The sequence below is a fragment of the Crocodylus siamensis genome, chromosome 3, assembly GCF_052110815.1.
Source record: "Crocodylus siamensis isolate JL-2025a chromosome 3, ASM5211081v1, whole genome shotgun sequence".
In the NCBI taxonomy this organism is placed as follows: domain Eukaryota; kingdom Metazoa; phylum Chordata; order Crocodylia; family Crocodylidae; genus Crocodylus; species Crocodylus siamensis.
Window position 1 is genome coordinate 238357292 of NC_143397.1, and position 19916 is coordinate 238377207.

General features: G+C 43.3%; 1 protein-coding gene across 4 annotated transcripts in view; it reads left to right on the plus strand.

The window, feature by feature from the left end:
- The window catches only part of COL14A1 (collagen type XIV alpha 1 chain), a 192358-nt gene that overhangs the window by 162202 nt on the left and 10240 nt on the right, over positions 1–19916 (plus strand). For all 4 annotated transcript variants that reach the window (XM_090040565.1, XM_090040568.1, XM_090040567.1 and 1 more), the window contains 5 exons: positions 1149–1202; positions 6198–6269; positions 11206–11241; positions 11743–11809; positions 12919–13107. In XM_090040565.1, coding sequence (XP_089896691.1) covers positions 1149–1202; positions 6198–6269; positions 11206–11241; positions 11743–11809; positions 12919–13107 — 418 coding nt within the window. The remainder of the gene's footprint in view (positions 1–1148; positions 1203–6197; positions 6270–11205; positions 11242–11742; positions 11810–12918; positions 13108–19916) is intronic.

The following is a 19916-nucleotide window of genomic DNA, read 5'->3' on the forward strand; positions in this document are numbered from 1 at the left end:
TAATGTTGCTGAAAATCCAGAAATAAAATAAACAGCTATGTTTTTTTTATAGTAAGATACAATGTTTTCTAACTTAAAAGGTTTAAAAAATGTTGGGGGGGGGGGCACACACAAATACAATGCTTTCAGAACCAGAGAATTTATTAAATATTGGTACAGAACCAGTGATCAGAACAACAGATTCTGACATCTAATTTAATTTGTAATTAAGAAATTTATTTATGAACAACCAGGTGATAGCCTAATATTCTAATGAAAAATATGTTTTTATATACATAAATTATCTTTCATTTTCGACATCATTTCTTTGTTTTTCATAAACAGTTTGCTTTCCAGTTGGGAGTTATCTTTAGTCACTGGCTCTGATTCAGGAAGGTTCCTAAGCACATATGTAACTTAACCAGCTTCAGCTTTTGAACCCTCAGAATGGTTAAGCACTGAGACTAATACCTAGAGTGGCTATAGAATCTCAATCACTGGAAGTTTTTAAATATAAAGTAGATAACGATCATTTGGGGTGATTGATGCTCAGATGATCCTGCCTTGAGTATGAGGTTGGGGTAGATGATCTTTCAAGTTCCCTTCCTATTTTATATGATTCCAGTGCATGAATATTATCTTTGAAGTCTCATCAAGTAGCTTCCTAAATCAGGGCCTCTGTGATGTCCAGTAAAGTTGTTCACTATTTGGGGATAATGAAACTTTGTGTCCAATTCACTTACGCATTATGGAGTCAGTGAAGTTGCTCATGTTCATAACAGCTACCCGTGTAAGGGTTTGTAGCTTTGGGGTCCATTTCATATAATGGTATTTCATGGATTTGGAACAAACTTTCTTGTCCACCTAATTATAGAAACATTATGGGTGAAATTCATATGGGCACAGAGCACTGACAACAGTTGTGTGTCACATCCTCCCACTAAAGAGTATATTGAGATTCCAGATGAACCTTGACTTGTGTGTAGCGTGTCATGACTTTGCACAATGGGCAAATTCACCCCTATGGGTGTGTATGCTTTATAAGAACAAAAATCTTCCTTTTATAATAAAGTAAAATGTCAATTGCCTTCTAAAATAAAATTAAGTAGAGTTGACAAGTAATTTCTAAGAACTGGCTTGATTAATTTGTGTATATTTCTCTTACCTAGGGCCTGCCTGGCAAAGATGGACCCATGGGATCACAAGGTCCTCCTGGGCCAGTGGTAAGTACTGTCCATGTGAATGTGGGATTTATTACTGTACATGTCAAAAGGTCTCTTCAGAGTGTCAGTATCAGTATTTGCTAGGGTTAAGTAGCCAGTTGCCCTCAAGGAAAGGTTTTTGATTAATCCCAGGTTTGTTAAAGAACTGATTTTGCTATGCCAATGGTTTCAGTTCTTTCTGTGAGGGAAGATGACCCTTCTGGCAACAGGAGAGGGAGTTCCTCAATGAAATCTAACAGTTTTTGCTGATTGAAACAGCTGCATTACATAAGACGACTTATACTTCTTAGCCTTGAAATGAGACCTAAAATCTTATTGTAAGAAATTCCAATCTGGACTTGTTTGCTGAAGTGAGTGATGATCAGAGTTCATTGACCTTGGTTGTGCCGCTGAAGGTATATGAAATGCATTCAAACATTTCAGAAAATAATCAAGAAATAACATAGGGAAAGAGTATACCCTCAAATGACTTCAATGGGAATAATATTTTTATATCCTTTTAGTTCTTAGTAGTACAATTCTGTCTCTGGAAGGCAGTGTAATCCATTTTTTTTATAAATCAGACAGAAATTAAGCTCTGTAGTTTCTGTTCAGATAAGAAATTAATGATGGAGTCCAGTTTCTTCAATGCAATCTTGCTTTTTTTGATAAAGGATGTACAACATTATGTTTCCTTGAAGACAGGAGAAATCTAAAAAAGGAATATAGTTTCTTTTCTCATAGTTCCACACTTCTTTCCACCAGCATTTACCCTAAAACAGGGGTGGGCAATTATTTCAGGTGGAGGACTGTTTAACAAGTTTGAGCTGTCGAGGGCCTCGTGGGTAGTCCCGTGCCTTGACAGTTGCCCAACCCCCTTGTTGCCCTCTTGGGACTGGAAGTCCCACCCCCTAACCCGTGATCTTTACCACCACGAGTCCTTCCCCTTGCTTTGGGAGAGGGGGGATTGCCATCTTAGAACCTGAAAAAACCCAAATCATACATTAAAAGTCCAACACCTACTATAACATATTTTAATTTTATTATGAAAAATGTTTTGTCCTGATTTGTGTTTGCATAGTGTATATAGAGGTGATTGCATAATCACCTTATAATAGCCCCATGTGGAAGCTGCATGCTGTCTAGGCTGGGCCCTTCTGCCCATAAGGGTGGGAGTGAAGTGCAGTAGGGTATGTTTGGAGTCATGTGTATATGTGGGCACCTCACTCTCACCCTTGTGGGCAGAAGGGCTGGGTGGGGCATAATTTGTTGGTAGGCATGGCACAACTTTTTGGTGGGTACTGTGGCCCAGATGAAAGTGCTTGGTGGGCCGGATCTGGCCTGCGGATCATATTTTGCCCACCTCTGCCCTAAAAGCTCCTCTTTCTAAGCTTTTTCTTAGGTTTACATTCCTGAGATTTCTCATGCTTCTGCACTGACTTTTATGTCAGGTGTTTTCATGTGATTTTGATGTTCTTAGCCTTTGTTTGTTATATCAGTGCCCTGGACAACACTTTAGATAATGTGTTTATCTACTTCCCTATCTTGTATTTACACTGTGTGATGCAAGTGGCTATCTTGCATTTATTCTAATCCTCAAGCAGGGGTTTTATTTTGTTCTGGGTATCACTACATTAGGGGGCATTTAATTATTTTCTTATTTACCCTGAATGGAAGGCAGCCATCTTATTCAACAACTCTAGTCAGATGGTGTGATTGCCCAACCCGTAAATATTCTCTAGAAACCAGATTCTGGCCGCCTTACTTATATTGGACATGTAGGTCACATGACATCAGTGAACCTGGTGCCAGGCTTGATATTCACATTGAGGAGGATTGAAGTTCTGTTAGCATTTAAGAGTCATTCTGTAAATGGATGGAGAGCAGTACAGAAGTTTCTACTTCACTGGGGACATAGTCCAAGCTAGAAGCCCGGGCCTCCTCTTCAGGGCATATCTTTTATTGGACCAACATCATGGCCACAACCGCACTCAACATTCCTTCTCCAGGGAAGCAGCCATCTCACTGAGCCCCAGTCTTCTAGCTTGGCTGTATTTGGGGGGGTGGGGTTGGTCCCACCTCTCTCCCTCTCTTTCTCCTGGCTGTCTACGGGGGCAATTGAAAAAGAAACCCCAGGGAGGATACTGGATAAACCCTAACCTGTGCTTGGTACCTTTGACCCCCAGTGATGTAGAATCTGGTTTCTAGAGCACTAGATTGGGAACTGAGAGAGACAAATTCAAATCACCCCCCTCTGTGTGAAGGGAACTTAGAACCTCTGTTTCTTAAATGAGTACATTGACTACTAAGCTACTGGGACTAAAAGGCCCCTCCCCTCCTCCTCCTTTCTCTCTGATGTCTAGCTCATTTCTGGCTGGCTTCCTTTTCCTGACTTACATGCACTTACTGATCCAGGATGGGTATGCTTACATAACTGTGGAGCTGCCTAGCTAGTGCATAACCCACTATGTTTGATCAGGCTATGTGTGTATATCTATGAGGCTACAGGTCAGGAATTGCAACCAAAGAGGCCACTTACACAGCTAGAAAACTGCTATTAAAGAACACCAGGGCTAAGTACAGAAAGTGAAAAAGCCCAAAGCTGAACCAGTTCAGTCTTCACAGGTTAGTCTAAGCCATGTAGATTGAACCGCTAAGCAAGTGGACAGACATTCACTTTTGATTCCAGAAATGGAGCCACATGCCTGCAGTGGCCCAGGCCAGAAGCCAGGGGATATTGGAGCAAGCTTCTTTGCTTGGCTGGAGCAGACAGCCTGGGCCAAGGCTAGCCGATCCATCCTGCAAGGAGGGGTTTGAGGGGCAGGTGTAAAGCATCCTGGGATACTGGGTGACTGTAAGTTAACATGAATCTGGAGGGGATCTGGGACAGAAGTTCAATAAACTGATTTAACCTAAATCAATTAAATATGATACTACATCCATCCATGTTTCTTAAACTAGTTTTGGCCATTTTGAAAGCAGTTTATGTGCACTGAGCTTCTGTTGTGTTACAAATTTGAACTGGTTTCCGGTCACTTATACTGGCTTCTGTGTCATTTTTGTCTCTAGCCAAAGTGACATAGAATTCTATCAGTGCATGTTTTGCTAATTAAAGGCTTACGGCATCAAAAAAAATGCAGAGTCATTTTTAACAGCCTTTAACAATACAGTCATATTTTAACAAACTTTGCAGTAGCAGGAAGACATTGGCCCCCATGGTCCCCCTACTTTGCCTGTGGCAGGTTAGGGTGTTACATCTTGTGATTATGTTGGGGTTGACCTGTGTAGTTTTGCTGATAGGTTTGACAGTGGATTTGCACAGGATGGTTTGGATAGAGAGGATCCTACCTCATGTAGGGTGTTGGACTAGATGACCTAAGTAGGTCCCTTCCACCCCAGCTTTTCTATGGTTCTGTGGTTCTATGAGTTAAATAATAACTTTTCGATGGTTCTATGAGTTAATATAATAACTTTAATATAATACTTTACTGGGAATGGTCAGAACAAGGAAATAACATATTCTCTATATAGTACCTAAAAAAATAAAATATTTAAAATATATAAACCCACCTACAACTTCCTAGTTTTTATTCTTCATACTTTGACTGTGAACGAGTATCATTACTACTTCTGGGTCCTACAGGAGAAAAAAACACAGTTAAAATGACCACAAAAGTTTTATTAAGTTTGACAAAGCAAGGAAACTGTGACTTAAGGCTCCTATTATAGCAACTCAAAGGTTCCTCCTGGAATTCATTTAAGTATTTCACTTTTATAAAAATGAATAGACTACTAAGATGTAAGAAAAGTATGTGGATTAGATTGTCTCCATGTCAGTTTAGCAGTCAGTTTGCTAGAACTGGCTATGGACCATACCCGGACCTTACAGAGTAGGCAGGAGTCCATATGAGAATCCATGAGTAAAGAAAACATGGTACGTTAAGGTGAACTTAACCCATTTGGGAAATAAGAACTTGGGACTCTAATATGAGTGTAAATCTTCTGCTAAGTTCCAAGAAAGTCCCTGCATGGTAAATCAGATGTGGTTACACTGTATATAGAGAGGTGTGGTGAGGCCTGAGCGCTTACAGAAATCATCCACTGCTGTAGATCCCTACCCTATCCAGCCCAGCAGATTGCCCTGGCTTGTGTACTGCATCCCCACATCTGCTCACCATTCTGGAGGGAACATTCCTCCTCCTCTGCAGCAGCTGACCTGGCTGTTCAACACCGCTTGAACCTGAGACCTTCCAGTCCATACGCTGATTCAGGCTTGTAGAATTAGGCCTTTTATTACTTAGTCAAATGATATAATGCACATTGAAAAAGAATGTGTTTGTAGCTGGATAGCAATAAAACTAAAGAGCATACATCTAGATAGCATAAATCTAAATAAATACTGCTTAGTGCTTACCTAGTGCTTTATATATTCAAAGCATTTGTTGACTTTATCTATTAGATTAATGAATATACATCACTGTGAAAAGTTTGTCTAGAATAACAATGCTCTTTTTTGTTCTCCCTCCCATAGAGTGTCCAAAATGTGCATAATAATAGATTGAGTTTGTATTTTAACTCCATGAGGCACTGAAGAGTGAAGCAATCAGCTGGCAGCCTTAATTCATTTGTTGAGTGAGTCAATTCACTGATCTTAGTGAAGATGGCTAATCCAGATTTATATTGTCTATATTTCAGTGGTGGTTTAAAAAGAAAGAAGGGAAAGAAACAACTATTGTGTTTGCTTCTCCTATTGTGGTCATCAAATTGGTTGTGTGAGTTAAATTCAGCCCCAAGGTCAAAGAATTCTAATCATGTGCTTACTTTCTGTGTAGACCTCTTGCTTTTAAAATTTCAAGGGCACCACTGGGCAACTACTGTAGCTGAGATTCAAACTCTATCATGCAAAAAAAAATCGTTCCATCATTTGAGTATTTCTGTCAGCAGGAAAAGCGCTGTTGTTGAGCATCAATATTAAGCAATAAGTCAGTAAGTATTGCTTCTTCTTTCTCCATTTAGGGAATACCTGGTGCTCCAGGTGTTCCAGGTATTACTGGAAACCCTGGGCCTCAAGGTGATGTTGGACCTCCTGTAAGTAAAATGTCTTCTTTTTGTGTATCTGCAGTCTGCTATAGGTCCTAACTGCTGCTGAGATCATTACAAAGAGCTACACAACACTTAAAAAGTATCATCCATTTGCTCATGAAGCTCTTGCAAACAAAACCCATGAGTTGCTTCTCCATCACCCCCCTAACTTCCTTCAACTTAGATTGTGATCTTACTTTAAATATTTTGCAGAAATAAGTACTAGATGTATCAAGGAAAGATGCAGTTAAACAAGCAGGTTAAAACGTGTGGGATGCGAAGTCATATTCTGAATGCAGTTGTTTCTTTCCTTTCCATCTGAAGATATCCTGGGGAAAAGAAAATACACTATTTATTATTTTGGCTGCTTTCCACAAAGACACCACTATATCTGAGTGGTCTGATGTTATTTATCCTGCTGAACTAGTGTTTCACTAATTCAGTATGATGGAGTTAGCTGCTCATTTCTTATTTGCAGGGATATACCTGAGATCAGAACCAGGCTCTCTTTAAAATGTAATTGCGGGGTTCAGCAACAGAAAGTTTTGCCATTGACTTAAATAAGACTATAATTAGGCCTTTTATGTTATTCAGGCGAGGATCTAATGCTAAGTTTTGATTTCAGATTTTCACATTTTATGCATCATTTAAGTTAAAAAAACCAGACCATAAAATGCGCGTGCATATCACACAATAGGCACAGATTTGGAAGATTTACTTCTTTGTAATAATTTCACTAATATTAAATATCATATTACACAGATTTTCTTCTGTGTAATAAATGGCTAAATTATCCCTCTTCTGTGTAACAGTTTAGCTGATATTTTGTTGGTGTTGTTTTGTATTTGTAATTTAATATTTGAATGCTTGCTTACTTGGGTTGCCAGGTTAAAACAAATTCCACGTATTTTGATAAACTTTTTGTTTTATTTAGTAAGTATCTGAATCTGACCATGTCCAGCTGCACCTCTGACTTGATTTGCAGAGTAGAAAATATTTTTTCCACTACTTCAGTTTTTTTTATTTCAAATGCAGGGGTCACTTTAGTTGTTTTTATTAACCTAAGTGATAGAAATTTTTGTCTATATGGTACTAAAGACATTGAAGATAAAATACAAGCCAAGGTAACAACCTAACACCATATTCCAGTGTAATAATCTGGTAGCCATTGAAGAGATTTGGCAAATCTAGAGTTTATTATTGTCAGTGAATAACATGCTTAATCTTCAGTTCCAGCCTATTTACATGTTCCAGACATTTGATTAAATTTTTCAAACTTGCACTTACTCCTATGGATCGAAATTTGCAAGTGCCTGAAGTCTTATCAATTCTGGAAAAAAAGAGGCTGGAGGAGAGAACAAGGACAGAAAATTAAGGGCTGTATCTACTAGGAAATACTGAAGGAACATGCATGAAAGTAGGAATGTTTTAACCATGTGGCCAATTCATTTGTCCATACTGGTCAATAGTGTAATTGGAGTGGTGGGGGGGAGGGGCACCACCACCCCCTCTGCCGCGGCAGCTGGCACTGAGCACTAGAGAGGGATGCCAAGTACTAGGGAGGGTAAGATGGTGGTCAGTCTACCTATGCTTAGACTCAGACCTTGGCTGCTGCTGCTGTGTCCCCACACCCATCCCCTGTGGCCGAGTGGCACAGGACCTTTCCTGCTGCAGCAAAGACTTAGAGTAAGAGTGGTATTTATTTTGGTGGGAGGGCCATTTAACGAGTTTTGGTGAGCTGTTGAGGGCCATACACACAAAATTAATGGTGAAGATCCCATTTTAACAAATTATAGATAAAAAAGAATCCATATGCTAAAAATCAAATATCTACTATCAAATATTTTAATTTTATTTCAAAAAATATTTTTGTCCTGATTTGTGTTTTTTTGAGTCGTGTATATCAAGATGATTGCATAAATAGCTCAAAATAAAGTCTGTGTACCAAGCGAACCAAAACCAACCTGCAGGACACTCAGTTAAGATAGGATGCCTCCACTCTCAGCAGTGCCCTACCACCACCCAGCCACCCCTGAAATCACAAGGGAGCTCCTGCCTCAGCCTGCACTCTGTCATGCCCCACAAGAACTGCCTGCACCCCAAACCTATTTGCCAGCCCGCACCTTCCCATCCACATTTGTCCCCACAAAACCTGGGGAAGCCCTGCAGCCCTCTACAGCCTGCTAGCTCCCTGCCAGGGCCATGCAGGTTGCTACCACCCCCAGCCCAAGGGCTCTCCAGCCCCCAGGTGGAGTCCCAGCCACAGCCCCAGGGTAGTAGGGGCAGCCTTATCTGGGTGGGTGGGATAAGGGCCATGCTGGTTGCTGCCAGGAGGTAGCAGGTAGCTGGGCTGGCTTGCAGCACTGCACAGGGAAAGGTGGGGCAGAACTGGGGTTTCACCTTCTGGGAGGTGCTGGGGAAGCTCCGAGTATAGATGTGGAGTGCCCACCACACAGTCCGAGCACCTGGGGCAACTCACACCATTTCTCAGATGTAGACAGGCAGGGTGCCACCAGCCCAGCCCAAGTGGGGGTGCCAGGCTCGAGTGCAGCTTGCCCAGGGCCTGCTGCATGGAGCTGGGCAGGCAGGCAAGGCTGCTTCCACCCAGCATCTCCTGCAGCACCGGAACCGCCAGGACCCAAGATTGACTTGTTTAGGATCTGCTGCATTGTGCCAGGTGGGCGGGCAGGCAGGGCTGCTTCCATCCAGTGTTTCCTGTGGTGCCAGCAGAGGCTGGAGCCAGAGCCACTGCCTGTCCATGGGCCAGACAGAATCAATTGGTGGGATGGATATGGCCTGTGGCTTCAGAAAAGTGGACTTCAACTCGCTCAGGGAACTCATGGCCAAGATCCCCTGGGAAGCCAGACTGAGGGGGAGAGGAGTCCAGGAGAGCTGGCTATACTTTTAAAGGAGCCTTACTGAGAGTGCAGGAACAAACCAGCCCGATGTGCAGGAAGACTAGCAAGTATGGCAGAAGACCAGCTTGGCTTGGCAGGGAAGTCTTCACTAAACTAAATCACAAAAAAGAAGCTTATAAGAAGTGGAAAATTGGACAAACAACTAGGGAGGAGTATAAGAATATTGCTTGGGCATGCAAGGTTGAAGTCAGGAAGGCCAAAGTGCAGTTGGAGTTGCAGCTAGCAAGGGATGTGAAGGGTAACAAGAAGGGTTTCTACAAGTATGTCAGTAACAAGACAAAGATCAGGGAAAGTGTGGGTCCCTTACTGAATGGGGGAGGCAACGTTGTGATAGAGCATAAACAAAAGGCTGAGGTACTCAATGCCTTTTTCACTTTAGTTTTCAGGCAAGGTCAGCTTCTAGGCTTCTGCTCCTGGCAGCACAGTTTGGGAAGGAGGTGAGCAGCCAACAGTGGCAAAAGAATGGGCTAGGGATTATTTAGACAAGCTGGATGTATACAAGTCCATGAGGCTGGATGGGATGCACCTGAGGGTGCTGAGGGAGTTGGCTTATGTGATCCCAGAGCCACTGGCCATCATTGAAAACTCATGGCAATTGGGAGAGGTTTATTGAAAAAAGGCAAACATAGTGCCCATATTTAAGAAGTGGAAAAAGGAGAATCCTGGGAGCTACAGACCAATCAGCCTCACCTAAGTCTGTGAAAAAATCATGGAGCAGATCCTCAATAAATCCATTTCTAAGCACTTGGAGGAGAAGAAGGCGATTAGGAACAGTCAGTGTGGATTCACCAAGGGCAAGTCATGCCTGACCAACGTTATTACTTTCTATGATGATGTGATTGGCTCTGTGGATGTGGGGAGACCAGTGGATGTGGTATACCATGATTTCAGCAAGACTTTTGATACGGTCTGCCACAATATTTTCACAGGCAAGCTAAGGAGGTGTGGGCTGGATGAATGGATTGTAAAGTGGATAGAAAACTGGCTGGAGCATTGGGCTCAAAGGGTAGTAATCAATGGCTCGGTCTAGTTGGCAGCTGGTATCAAGTGGAGTGCCCCAGAGGTTGGTACTGGGGCTAGTGTTGTTCAATATCTTCATCAACAACTTGGAAGGATGGCATAGAGTGCACCCTCAGCAAGTTTGTAGATGAGGGGAGTAGTAGATATGCTGGAGGGTAGGGCTAGGATTCAGAGTAATCTAGACAAATTAGAGGATTGGGCCAAAAGAAATCTCATGAGATTCAACAAGGACAAGTGCAATGTCCTGTGCTTAGGATGGAACAATCCCACGCACCAGTTCAGGCTGGGGCTGACTGCCTGGGCAGCAGCTCTGCAGAAAAGGACCTGGGGGTTACAGTGGACAATAAGCTGAATATGAGCCAAGAATGTACCCTTGTTGCAAAGAAGACTAATGGCATGCTGGGCTGCATTGGTAGAAGCATTGCCAGCAGATTAAGGGAAGTGATTATTCCCCTCTATTCAGCACGGGTGGGGCTACATCTGAAGTACTGTGTTCAGTTTTGGGCTCTGCACTAGAAAAAGGATGTGGACAAATTGGGAAGAGTCCAGTGGAGGGCAGTGAAAATGGTGAAGGGGCTGGGGGACATAACTTCTGAGGAGAGGCTGAGGGAACTGGGCTTATTTAGTTTGGTGAAGAGAAGACTGAAAGGGGGTTTAATAGCAGCCTTCAAGTACCTGAAGGGGGGTTCAAAAGAGGATAGTTCTCAGTGGTGACAGATGACAGAACAAGGAACAGCGGTCTCAAGTTGCAGCAAGGGAAGTTTAGGAAGAATTTTCTCACTAGAAGTGTAGTAAGCAGTGGGACAGGTTACCCAGAGAGGTTGTGGACTTTTCATCTTTGAAGGTTTTTATGACCTAGGTAGACAAAGTCTTGGCTGGGATGATGTAGTTGGGGATGATCTTGCTTTGAGCGGGGGGTTAGACTAGATGACTTTTGAGGTCCCTTCTAACCCTAATTTTCTATGATTCTATGAAAATTAACTTTGTATTCAATCTCTTCACAGGGTGTTCCAGGTACAAAGGGTGAGAGGGGTGAACGGGTAAGTATATTATTGTCCTTTCAACAACAACAAATATATTTCAATATGGTCTCTATCTTAGAAACATCTCTGATAATGTTCATTCACCCCGTTCTTGTTTGTGGGTGACTTTAAAAGTAATGAGACAAACTTTCCTTCTTCATTGATCTCCATCCCAGCTTCAGTCAATCTGGATGTCATCTCCCATTTAAAAACAATTAAATTAAAAAAGTCATTAAAGGTTCAGGCACCAATGAGCAAAGTCCTGAGAACTTTCCCTGTGGTTACCTTCCTTAGGCTTTGGTTTATTATCTGAAAATAGAGGTGGGAGACAGGATTGTTTAATTTCTGAAACCTGTTTGGCCACCAACAGCCTGGGGCAAATTCCTTAACTTCTCTGCCTAGTTTTCCCCATCTGTGATGTAGGGGTGGGAAATACCCACTTCTTGGGGGTGCTCAGGGCACTTTCAAGTTAGAATGTTGTAAGAGCTATGTGTTGTAATGTTGGATGTTGTTATTCAGGGCGATGTTCAGTCCCATGCCATGGTGCGTGCAGTTGCTCGTCAAGTATGTGAACAGCTTATCCAGGGTAAGCAAATTAATATCTTGTATGTTCCTATCAGTTTCCAGAATATTTGGTGGCAGCTTCACTAGCTATAGAATAGATCTGATACTGTTCAGAGGATTTTATGAATATGATGTTTTTACATAGTTCACAGGAACCTGGCTATTCTCAAAGTATGACTGTACAGTGGATCTTTCCGTGGAAATCTAAGCCTGAGCAGCATCAGGAATCCAAATATGGCCCAAATTAATTCTGATTTCATATTTAGAAAAAAGTGTTGTTAAGCTTATTACATGCATAATATTGTGAGAAAATACCAAAAGCTAGGCTTTATAATAAGTCCTACCTTCTTATTAGTGTATGCCAGATACCACCTTACGTGGCATACAAACATTCAGGGAGGTTCGAATGCATTAAAAATAGCCATCCAATCTAAGGGAAGTTGAGATGGGGAGGAGTTTGGGAGGGGAGGCAAGCAAGATCTGGGAGGCGGGGGGTGGGATCTAGGTGTCTTTGTGGGATTGGGGGCAGGTGGGATCCACAGGGAGTTTGGGAGTGGTAGGTAGAGTCTGTGGGGGTTCTTGGGGCCTCAGGGGGGTAGATGGGGTCTGCAGGAGGGTTGCTGGGATCTGGGAGGATTTGGTGGGATCAAGGGAACTTGGGAGGATGGGTGTCTCTCCAGGGAGGGGGTAGGAATAGCACAACCTTGGGTCTGGGGCCAGCTTAAATTGATTTCATTGGACCTGAGTTAGGTTAGACTACCTCAAAAGTACACCTAACTTAGATCGGGTTAGGCATTTTTAAATCAATCTAATAGTCCTGAACTTCTGTATGGTTTGCACATAGATCCAGCTAACTAGTGTAAGGTTGGCACCTGGGCAAACTAAGTTAGAGACAGTGGCCATTCTTAATGCAATCTAACCTTCCCAAATGTCTGTATACCACCTAAGAATACACACCTAAGTATTGTAAACTCTCACTTCCCCCACAAGTGCAGTTACCAAAACTATCATACAGCAACAAACCTTTACCTTTTATTAGTTCCTTGCTGTGGAGCACCTTCTAATATGCCTTTCAACCTCACTTCTTCCAGTTTCTCTACATCCCAAATTTATAGAATTTTAATTTTCCAGGTCACATGGCTAGGTATAATTCAATCCTGAACCAGATTCCAAGTCACTCTCTGTCAACAAGAACTGTTCCAGGACCTCCTGGTGAGCCAGGCCGCCCAGGATCTCCTGGGCCACCAGGAGAACAAGGATCACCAGGAAGACCAGGATTTCCAGGAAATCCTGGCCAGCCAGGAAGACCAGGAGAAAGAGGTGGGCTAAATTTCTTGAAAGTACAAAACCATATTTTTTTTGCATGAACTGATTTTTGTCATGGAAACAAAAACTATAGTTTTTTCTATAGTCAAGAGCTGGCCCCAGATTATATCTGAAGACATTTCTCTGGAGACCGTCAATCACTAAGTTAAGCGAACTTTCATAGAATATTTTTGATTAGAGTCACACTTGGGATTGATCCCCTGCTAGAGACTGATGATTGCATAAGGAAGCTTGTTGTGGTGGCACGGTGCATTTTGGTGGAATTCTAGAGTGTACAGAAGCTTATAACTGCATATGTGTTTCATTTATGAATCTGATTTTGCCCTCCTTTTGGCAAGAAAGGGAGTCTGAATGCAAAGAATTTCAGTTTCAATACTGAAAAATTAATTCTGGGGAAAAGGTAGTTTTCTTATGCATTTGAAATAAATTGGATTAAAAGGTCCTAAATGACATTTCCATAAAAAAAAAAAAAATTGGCCAGATGGTTCTATAGAAGGCACATTTTGAGAGATGCAGGAGGGACTGAGACAGATGGAAATGATGATGACAGGGAAAACCAGCAAAACATAAAATGAAATTAAGGGACCAAGCATCTCTCTCCCAGACCTTGTTTCCATACTTTTAACTGTGTTATGTCACTTTGTCCTCCTTTTACTCTGCTTTGTCTAAATAATAATTTGTCTAAATAATTAGGAAGTTCTGTGTGGCAGGGACCTGATGTACATATCTGTGAGAAACTTGGCATGCCTTGCCACCCTTAATAAATAATCATAATATCCTCACAGTGGAAAACTGAGACTAAAAGAGTAACTGTTTGTGGAAGTATGATGCATTTGTCACAATGGCAACTCACATCCAGAAGTTTAATAGATCAGGCAGTCAGTTCAGCAGCCAAGAAAGCTAATGTTATACTGCTATGAAAAGAAAATATGAGTGGTCTTTGAACTTGCAGGTATTTCTTCCTCACCAGTCTTTAAGGCTAGGTACAGACATTACACCTATTGGACTTTAAGTCGTAATGGAACATGTTTTAAAAATGGTGGATTGCATTTTAAGTTAACCCTTGATGGATGTGCTATCAGACTAAAGTGCTTTAGATTAGAGTGTGTCATATCCCATCAGGCATTAAGCTAAGTTGCATTCACCAGCACCCCAGGGGCCCTTCACAGGGCAGCATGCTTGCCTCAGGCAGAACTTGTCTGCTCTGCCCAAGTGCTGGGTCAGCCCTGTCCCCTTGGCTGTCACTGACCTGAGTTAGTTACAGTCTCTGATTCCAGCCTCACATCCTCCCTGTAGCAGCTGGGAATTGCAACCTGGCCAGGGCCAGAGGAAGGGAGGTGAAGGGGGGGTTTCTGTCCCCACAGTCACCTTAGCCCTGTCGTGCGCTGCAGCCCGGCCACGGGGGCTTCCTTCCTGCAGCTGCAGCACAGTGACACTTTTTGCAGCTCTGGGAACTGTGGTGGGGAGGGGGGTGGAAAAGGAGTCCCCCCCTGCTGGGTGGGTCCTGCCCAACTTGCTGATTTGGGTCTTGGTGGGGGCTGCACCACTTTTTGCTGTGCTGGGAAATCTGGTAGGAGGTGGGTGGAAAAGAAGCCCTCCTCCTAGGCGAGCCTAGCCTGGCTTCTATCAAGACTGGAACTGGGAAACTGGGGTTGGGGGTGGGGGGGGACACCACTTTGGGGGCCCACCCACCTGGCAGGGGGGCTTTTTTCCCATTGTCCTCCCCCCCCGCCATAATTTTGGTGCAGCAAACAGCAATGCAGCCCTGCACTGCTTGCTCCTGGCTGCAACTGAGGGGAAGGAGCCCTTCTGCTGGGTGGGCCTGCACCCCCAGTTACCTGGCTCAGGTCTTGGTAGGGGCTGGGCTGAGCCTGCCTGGAAGGGGGCTCCTTTGTTACCCCCCTGCCAGAGTTCCCATTGCAGTGAAAAGCAGTACAGCCCTGTGCTGCCACTCCTACTCACTCTTTGTGGGGAGCAGGACTTGGAGGGGTCTGTATGGCTGGGGGGATGGGTGGGTCTCCAGCCTGGCACTGAGCAGGGCCATGGTGTAGCAAGATTGGGAGTGGAGCTGCTGCCACTGGCATTTGGTGGGGTATGGGGCTTGTATGTGTGCGTGTGCCTGCTTCTCAGTGTCTCCAACCTGGCCCTGAGTGAGGCTATGGTGTGGCTTAGAGGGGAGCCTCTGCTATTTGCATTCAGCGTTCTGTGTCCAGCCTGGTCCTGAGCTGTGTTGTCCTGCACCCTTCCCCACCCCCAATCCACAGCAGATCCAGGTGGGACTGGTGCTCTCAGCTCCCATCATGGCTCTGGGGAGATGCTAGTGCCCACCTTGCCCCCACCAGCACTCAGCTACCCTGTCTGAATCCTAGCCCTGGGTGTCGCCAGCCCAGCCAGAGGTCCCTTCCAGCCCTGCTCCTCTGTGATTCCGATTCCTGTCACTGGCAGAGCAGTGAGGTGGGGGATTTCTCCCCCATGCCAGGCAGCCAATCAGGGATTTATTGCCCATTTGAGTGTGCGCAGGATTCTCCAGCAGCCTGGGGAGTCCATGGAGCATGTTGGGAGGCATGTGAGAGCCCCCTACCCGCTGATCTCAGGCCGTGTGACCCCCCCCACTGAACAGTGAACATCTGTTTGGTTTGAATGCGCTCTAACTTATAGCGCTTTAAGAAAAGCATGATAGAATGCTTTTACCATGGGCTTTTTGAACATCTGTACTTATCCTAAGATTACGTGGCCATCATTCTAATGATTGTAATGCACGAGGAGGCATGATTTGGTGTTAGCTGTGGTTTCAATGATCCAAAGGAATGGAGCAAAACATAGATTGAGGGAACCAGGAAGAGTATGGGGTGCAGGGCCGAGAGTGGAGGGAGGGAGAAAAAAGAAACAGGATCGACTCAGATTGGATGACCTGGAGGAGGTGAATTTGTATTGCAGGATAGCTATCTGCATAATGTAAGTCATTGCAGTTTAAGTTTTTACGCATTACAAGAAACAAAAGAGAGTAAGTATGTTTATTGTGACAAAATGAAGGAGAAGTAGTGTTCTTGATTGTAATATTATCTCTGATAACTATTACTCAAATGGATGGAAAACCAGAAGGGATAAAGTAATAGCTTGTGATGATGAAACAGTGCACTAGAATGTTTCCCTCATGCTCATTATTTCTGTTGTTTCAAGGAGTTGATGCTACAAAAATAAGTTTTGGCAGGGTGTGTTTGTTGCAAATTTGGAGTTGGAAGTAAAACAAGCCGCTATCAAGCACACTGTCAACAACAGTATTTAGTCAGATGGAGCTCTTCATAGGCTTCTACGAAATATCACTAATGCCAAAAGTTAATCCTTGCTTACTGTATCTAATGATTGAAATTTAGATGATTTAAGGACATTTCATATTCTGTGAGAAAACATGAAGTGCAAAATAATTGGCCAGTTTCTTTCAAATGAGCATGTTTTTAGTATAGTTACCCTCCCGCTAATATCAGTAAATCATTGGAAGGGATAGAAAGAGCTCATTAGAAACTGGAAAGGATTGCAAAAAAATATCTTACCTCTCTGGGGAATTAATTCCTTTAAAAGTTGAGCAAAATATTAGCCTGATGATGTATTGGTATCAATGGGTTGTATTTTGCAGAAACAACTTGTGTCTTTCTGAGCTATGCAGGCATTCAGAAGTCACATACATTATACTCATGGGAGGCTGATCTAATCCAAACCAGAAAAACTCAGCAGTATAAAAGTTAAAATGTCCAGTACCATGCTATCAAGCTAGTTTCAAGGTGGAGAAGCAGATTGTTCATCTTACCAAAAATAAAGTTGGAGAGATGACTTCATTACAGTGCACTTTCTTGGAGAGAAAATAGAGAACCAGTGACTACACTCTGAAGCTAGACAATTCATATGAACAGTTAGGTACACTTTTTTTTCAGAGTGATGGTGTTTTATTGGTTAATCAATCTATCAAGGGAAGTAATGGATTCTCCATCTTCTGATGTCTTTCTTGGACCCTTTTCTGGAAAATATATGTTTTTGTCAAACATGAATTTGGTTCACTACATGGTAAAATATAATGGTCGGTGCTTTTACAACAGGTCAGACTGGATGATCTAATGGTCCCTTTTGACCTTGCACTCTATGAATCTAGTAATTAATTAGAATTGATAATTCATTTCCAATAGACAGTTTTGGTGGAAATTCTGCAAGGAGGGCCTTGTGACACTCTTCTCTGTTTGATTGACTGACTACTTCCTGTGGGTTTTGTCATGGAAGGTGGCTTTCATGACCTCAGTGTGTACTCTCACCTTATTCAGGTGTAGAATTTATACAGTTTATGTCCAGTAGTGGATTTTTTTTAAAGTTGCCTGAATAAAGGTTAAATGAAGCCTGAGCAAGGACCCTATGATGTGGCCCACATTATTACTTTTTTCTTGGATTGAGTAGATTTGTTCCATATTTCCCATTTCTAATTTCACCTGTGAACACTGTGTGTCAGGAGGTGTGGATGCAAAGAATAACAACCTAGTGTATGAAAGGTTGTGCCTTGCAAATGATTGTGGCAGCTGCCTTTGGAATCACCATTTTATTGCTCTCTGAGTAAGCCAAACAATGGTACTTATACTAAGCTCCACGTAGATTCCAGATGTACAGTGGATCAGTCTTTTAACAGTTCTTATGATCAAAGGTATTGCCTTTTGCATGTGCCAGCAGTTACTTACAGAATATGTGTCTGACTTTAGTAGTAGTTTAATTGAACTTATGTCTGTGAATTGGAATGGAGGACTTAGTCCCTTTCTCTGTGGCTACCATGGGCAAACAGCTCTCACCATGATGCCTATAAATATTTTGCACTTGGAATGGACAGCTAGAAGCTGGCAGGAGTTCATTTTAAAAAAAGCGAGGGGGAATTCAACCCCTGACCATAGAAATAATGTTTGGCATGTCACTGAGGCAGACTCCCCCCAGGAATCTGTGTGGGTAGGGCACATCTCTTCAATCTGGGACTCCTTCCCACATCCACAGCACAATAGAGCCATTCACATAGTCTGTCTTATAGCCATTCACAGTGAAATGGCAAGCTGAAGGGTAACTGCACGCTAGATTGCAAAGTCTTCAACTTTGACGTAAAAAGAGAGAATTTCAGAATCCCTGAGACCAGCTGGCAGCATACTGCTTTGTCAAGATGCCTAGAGGGAAGAGTCCTGGGGTAAAATTTCAGAACTGCCCAAATAATTGAGGAGTGTATGTCCCATTGATTTTCAATGAGATTTAGGGATTACATCTACAAAAGGGCTTAAGTGCTGCAATGCTGAGTGTTGTAGTGCCTGTCATTTGGTGCTTTGCTGCCTAGAGAAATCTGCAGCCCTGTAGCAGCCCTAGGCTCCCTATTCAATGTGTGGAGAGTAGGAGGTGCCCAAAAATGGGACCCAGGAAAGTCTCCATGCTGAGCAGAGAGACATCTGTGTGAGCTGATAGGAAACAGCAGAGGAGAGGAGTTGGTCTGGGACCACACTGCTTTCTTGGGCTTAGGGTCTTTGGGGTGTTGACCTTTAACCAGTATCGGGACTGAGAAGTCTGTGCCAGCCCATTCTCACACTACAGTGTGGACGTGTCACCCTCCCACTTCTCTTCCCCTGCCCTTTTAATCCAACTGCTAACAGATGCATTCAACTAGGATGTGGGAGGCCTGGGTTCAATTGCCTCCTTGGCTTGAGGGGATTGGAAAACTACATCTTCCTCCTATCTGGTAAAGGCTTTAACCTTTAGCTTCCAAGGTGCTCAGGTGGTGGAGAGATCTCAATCCCTCCTACTGCAGCTGGTCTACTTTCCAGGAAAAAAATTACATGTTCTTTGGGCCAAAGAGAGACAGTATGACTTTGGAGCCCAGTAGCAAGGACATTCATGTTGGAGAGGAGAAACCTGCATTGCAGTCCCTACTTCAGTGTTATATATTTTATATTAAGTAGTCATTCGAACAGGGATTTAAGCCAGATCTTCCCTCCCTAAGAGAATGCCTTAACCACTAAGCTTGAGCTGTATTTGTAGACAAGAAATATTTAATTATTCCATGCAAAAGGGGTCAACTTTGACAGGAAGGATTGAGATGCTCCCAGCATCTCCAAGTGTGCAGTGGCTAGAACATTCATTCACTTGGGAGGTGGAAATTGGAAGATTCAGCCTCAGATCCCCTTAGACACAAGAGGGAATTGAGCCCAGGTCTCCTACATCCTGTTTGATGGCTCCAACCACTGTGCTATTGGATAAAAGGGTATAGATGGCACCATCTCCTCCATCTATGTTTTGTTGTGGGACAGGGGGTGGAGGCATGGGACTCAATCCAGTAGAAATATTTTGAGAACTGCTACCAGGCAAGATAGATAGTGGAGCACCTAGTCTATGAATCCCCCCTAGGATTAAGCACTAAACAACCTAATGTCATCAAGACCTGGGTAGTTATGAATGTGTCTAGAAGCAGAAATGTAGTCACTTGGGAAACGTTACTGATGATAACTCAGACATCCATGGACTATTGACAGTAGGCATGTGCGAAGCGGCTAGTATTCATTTCGGATTTGGCCAATTCAGGGGATAGTGGTTTGATTTGGTGATTCGAATCTATGTCCTGAATCAATTTGGCTGCTGCTGAATCAGCTGAATCTCTGAATCACACAGGCCCCATAACCTGCCTGCCCTCCCAGCCCCAGCTCTTGGCTCTTTGGAAAAAAAATATCCTGCATATACCGGCTGCTGCCAGGCGGGGGAGTGAAGGGGGATGGGGGGAATCCCCGCTGTCCCCCACTGCCCCA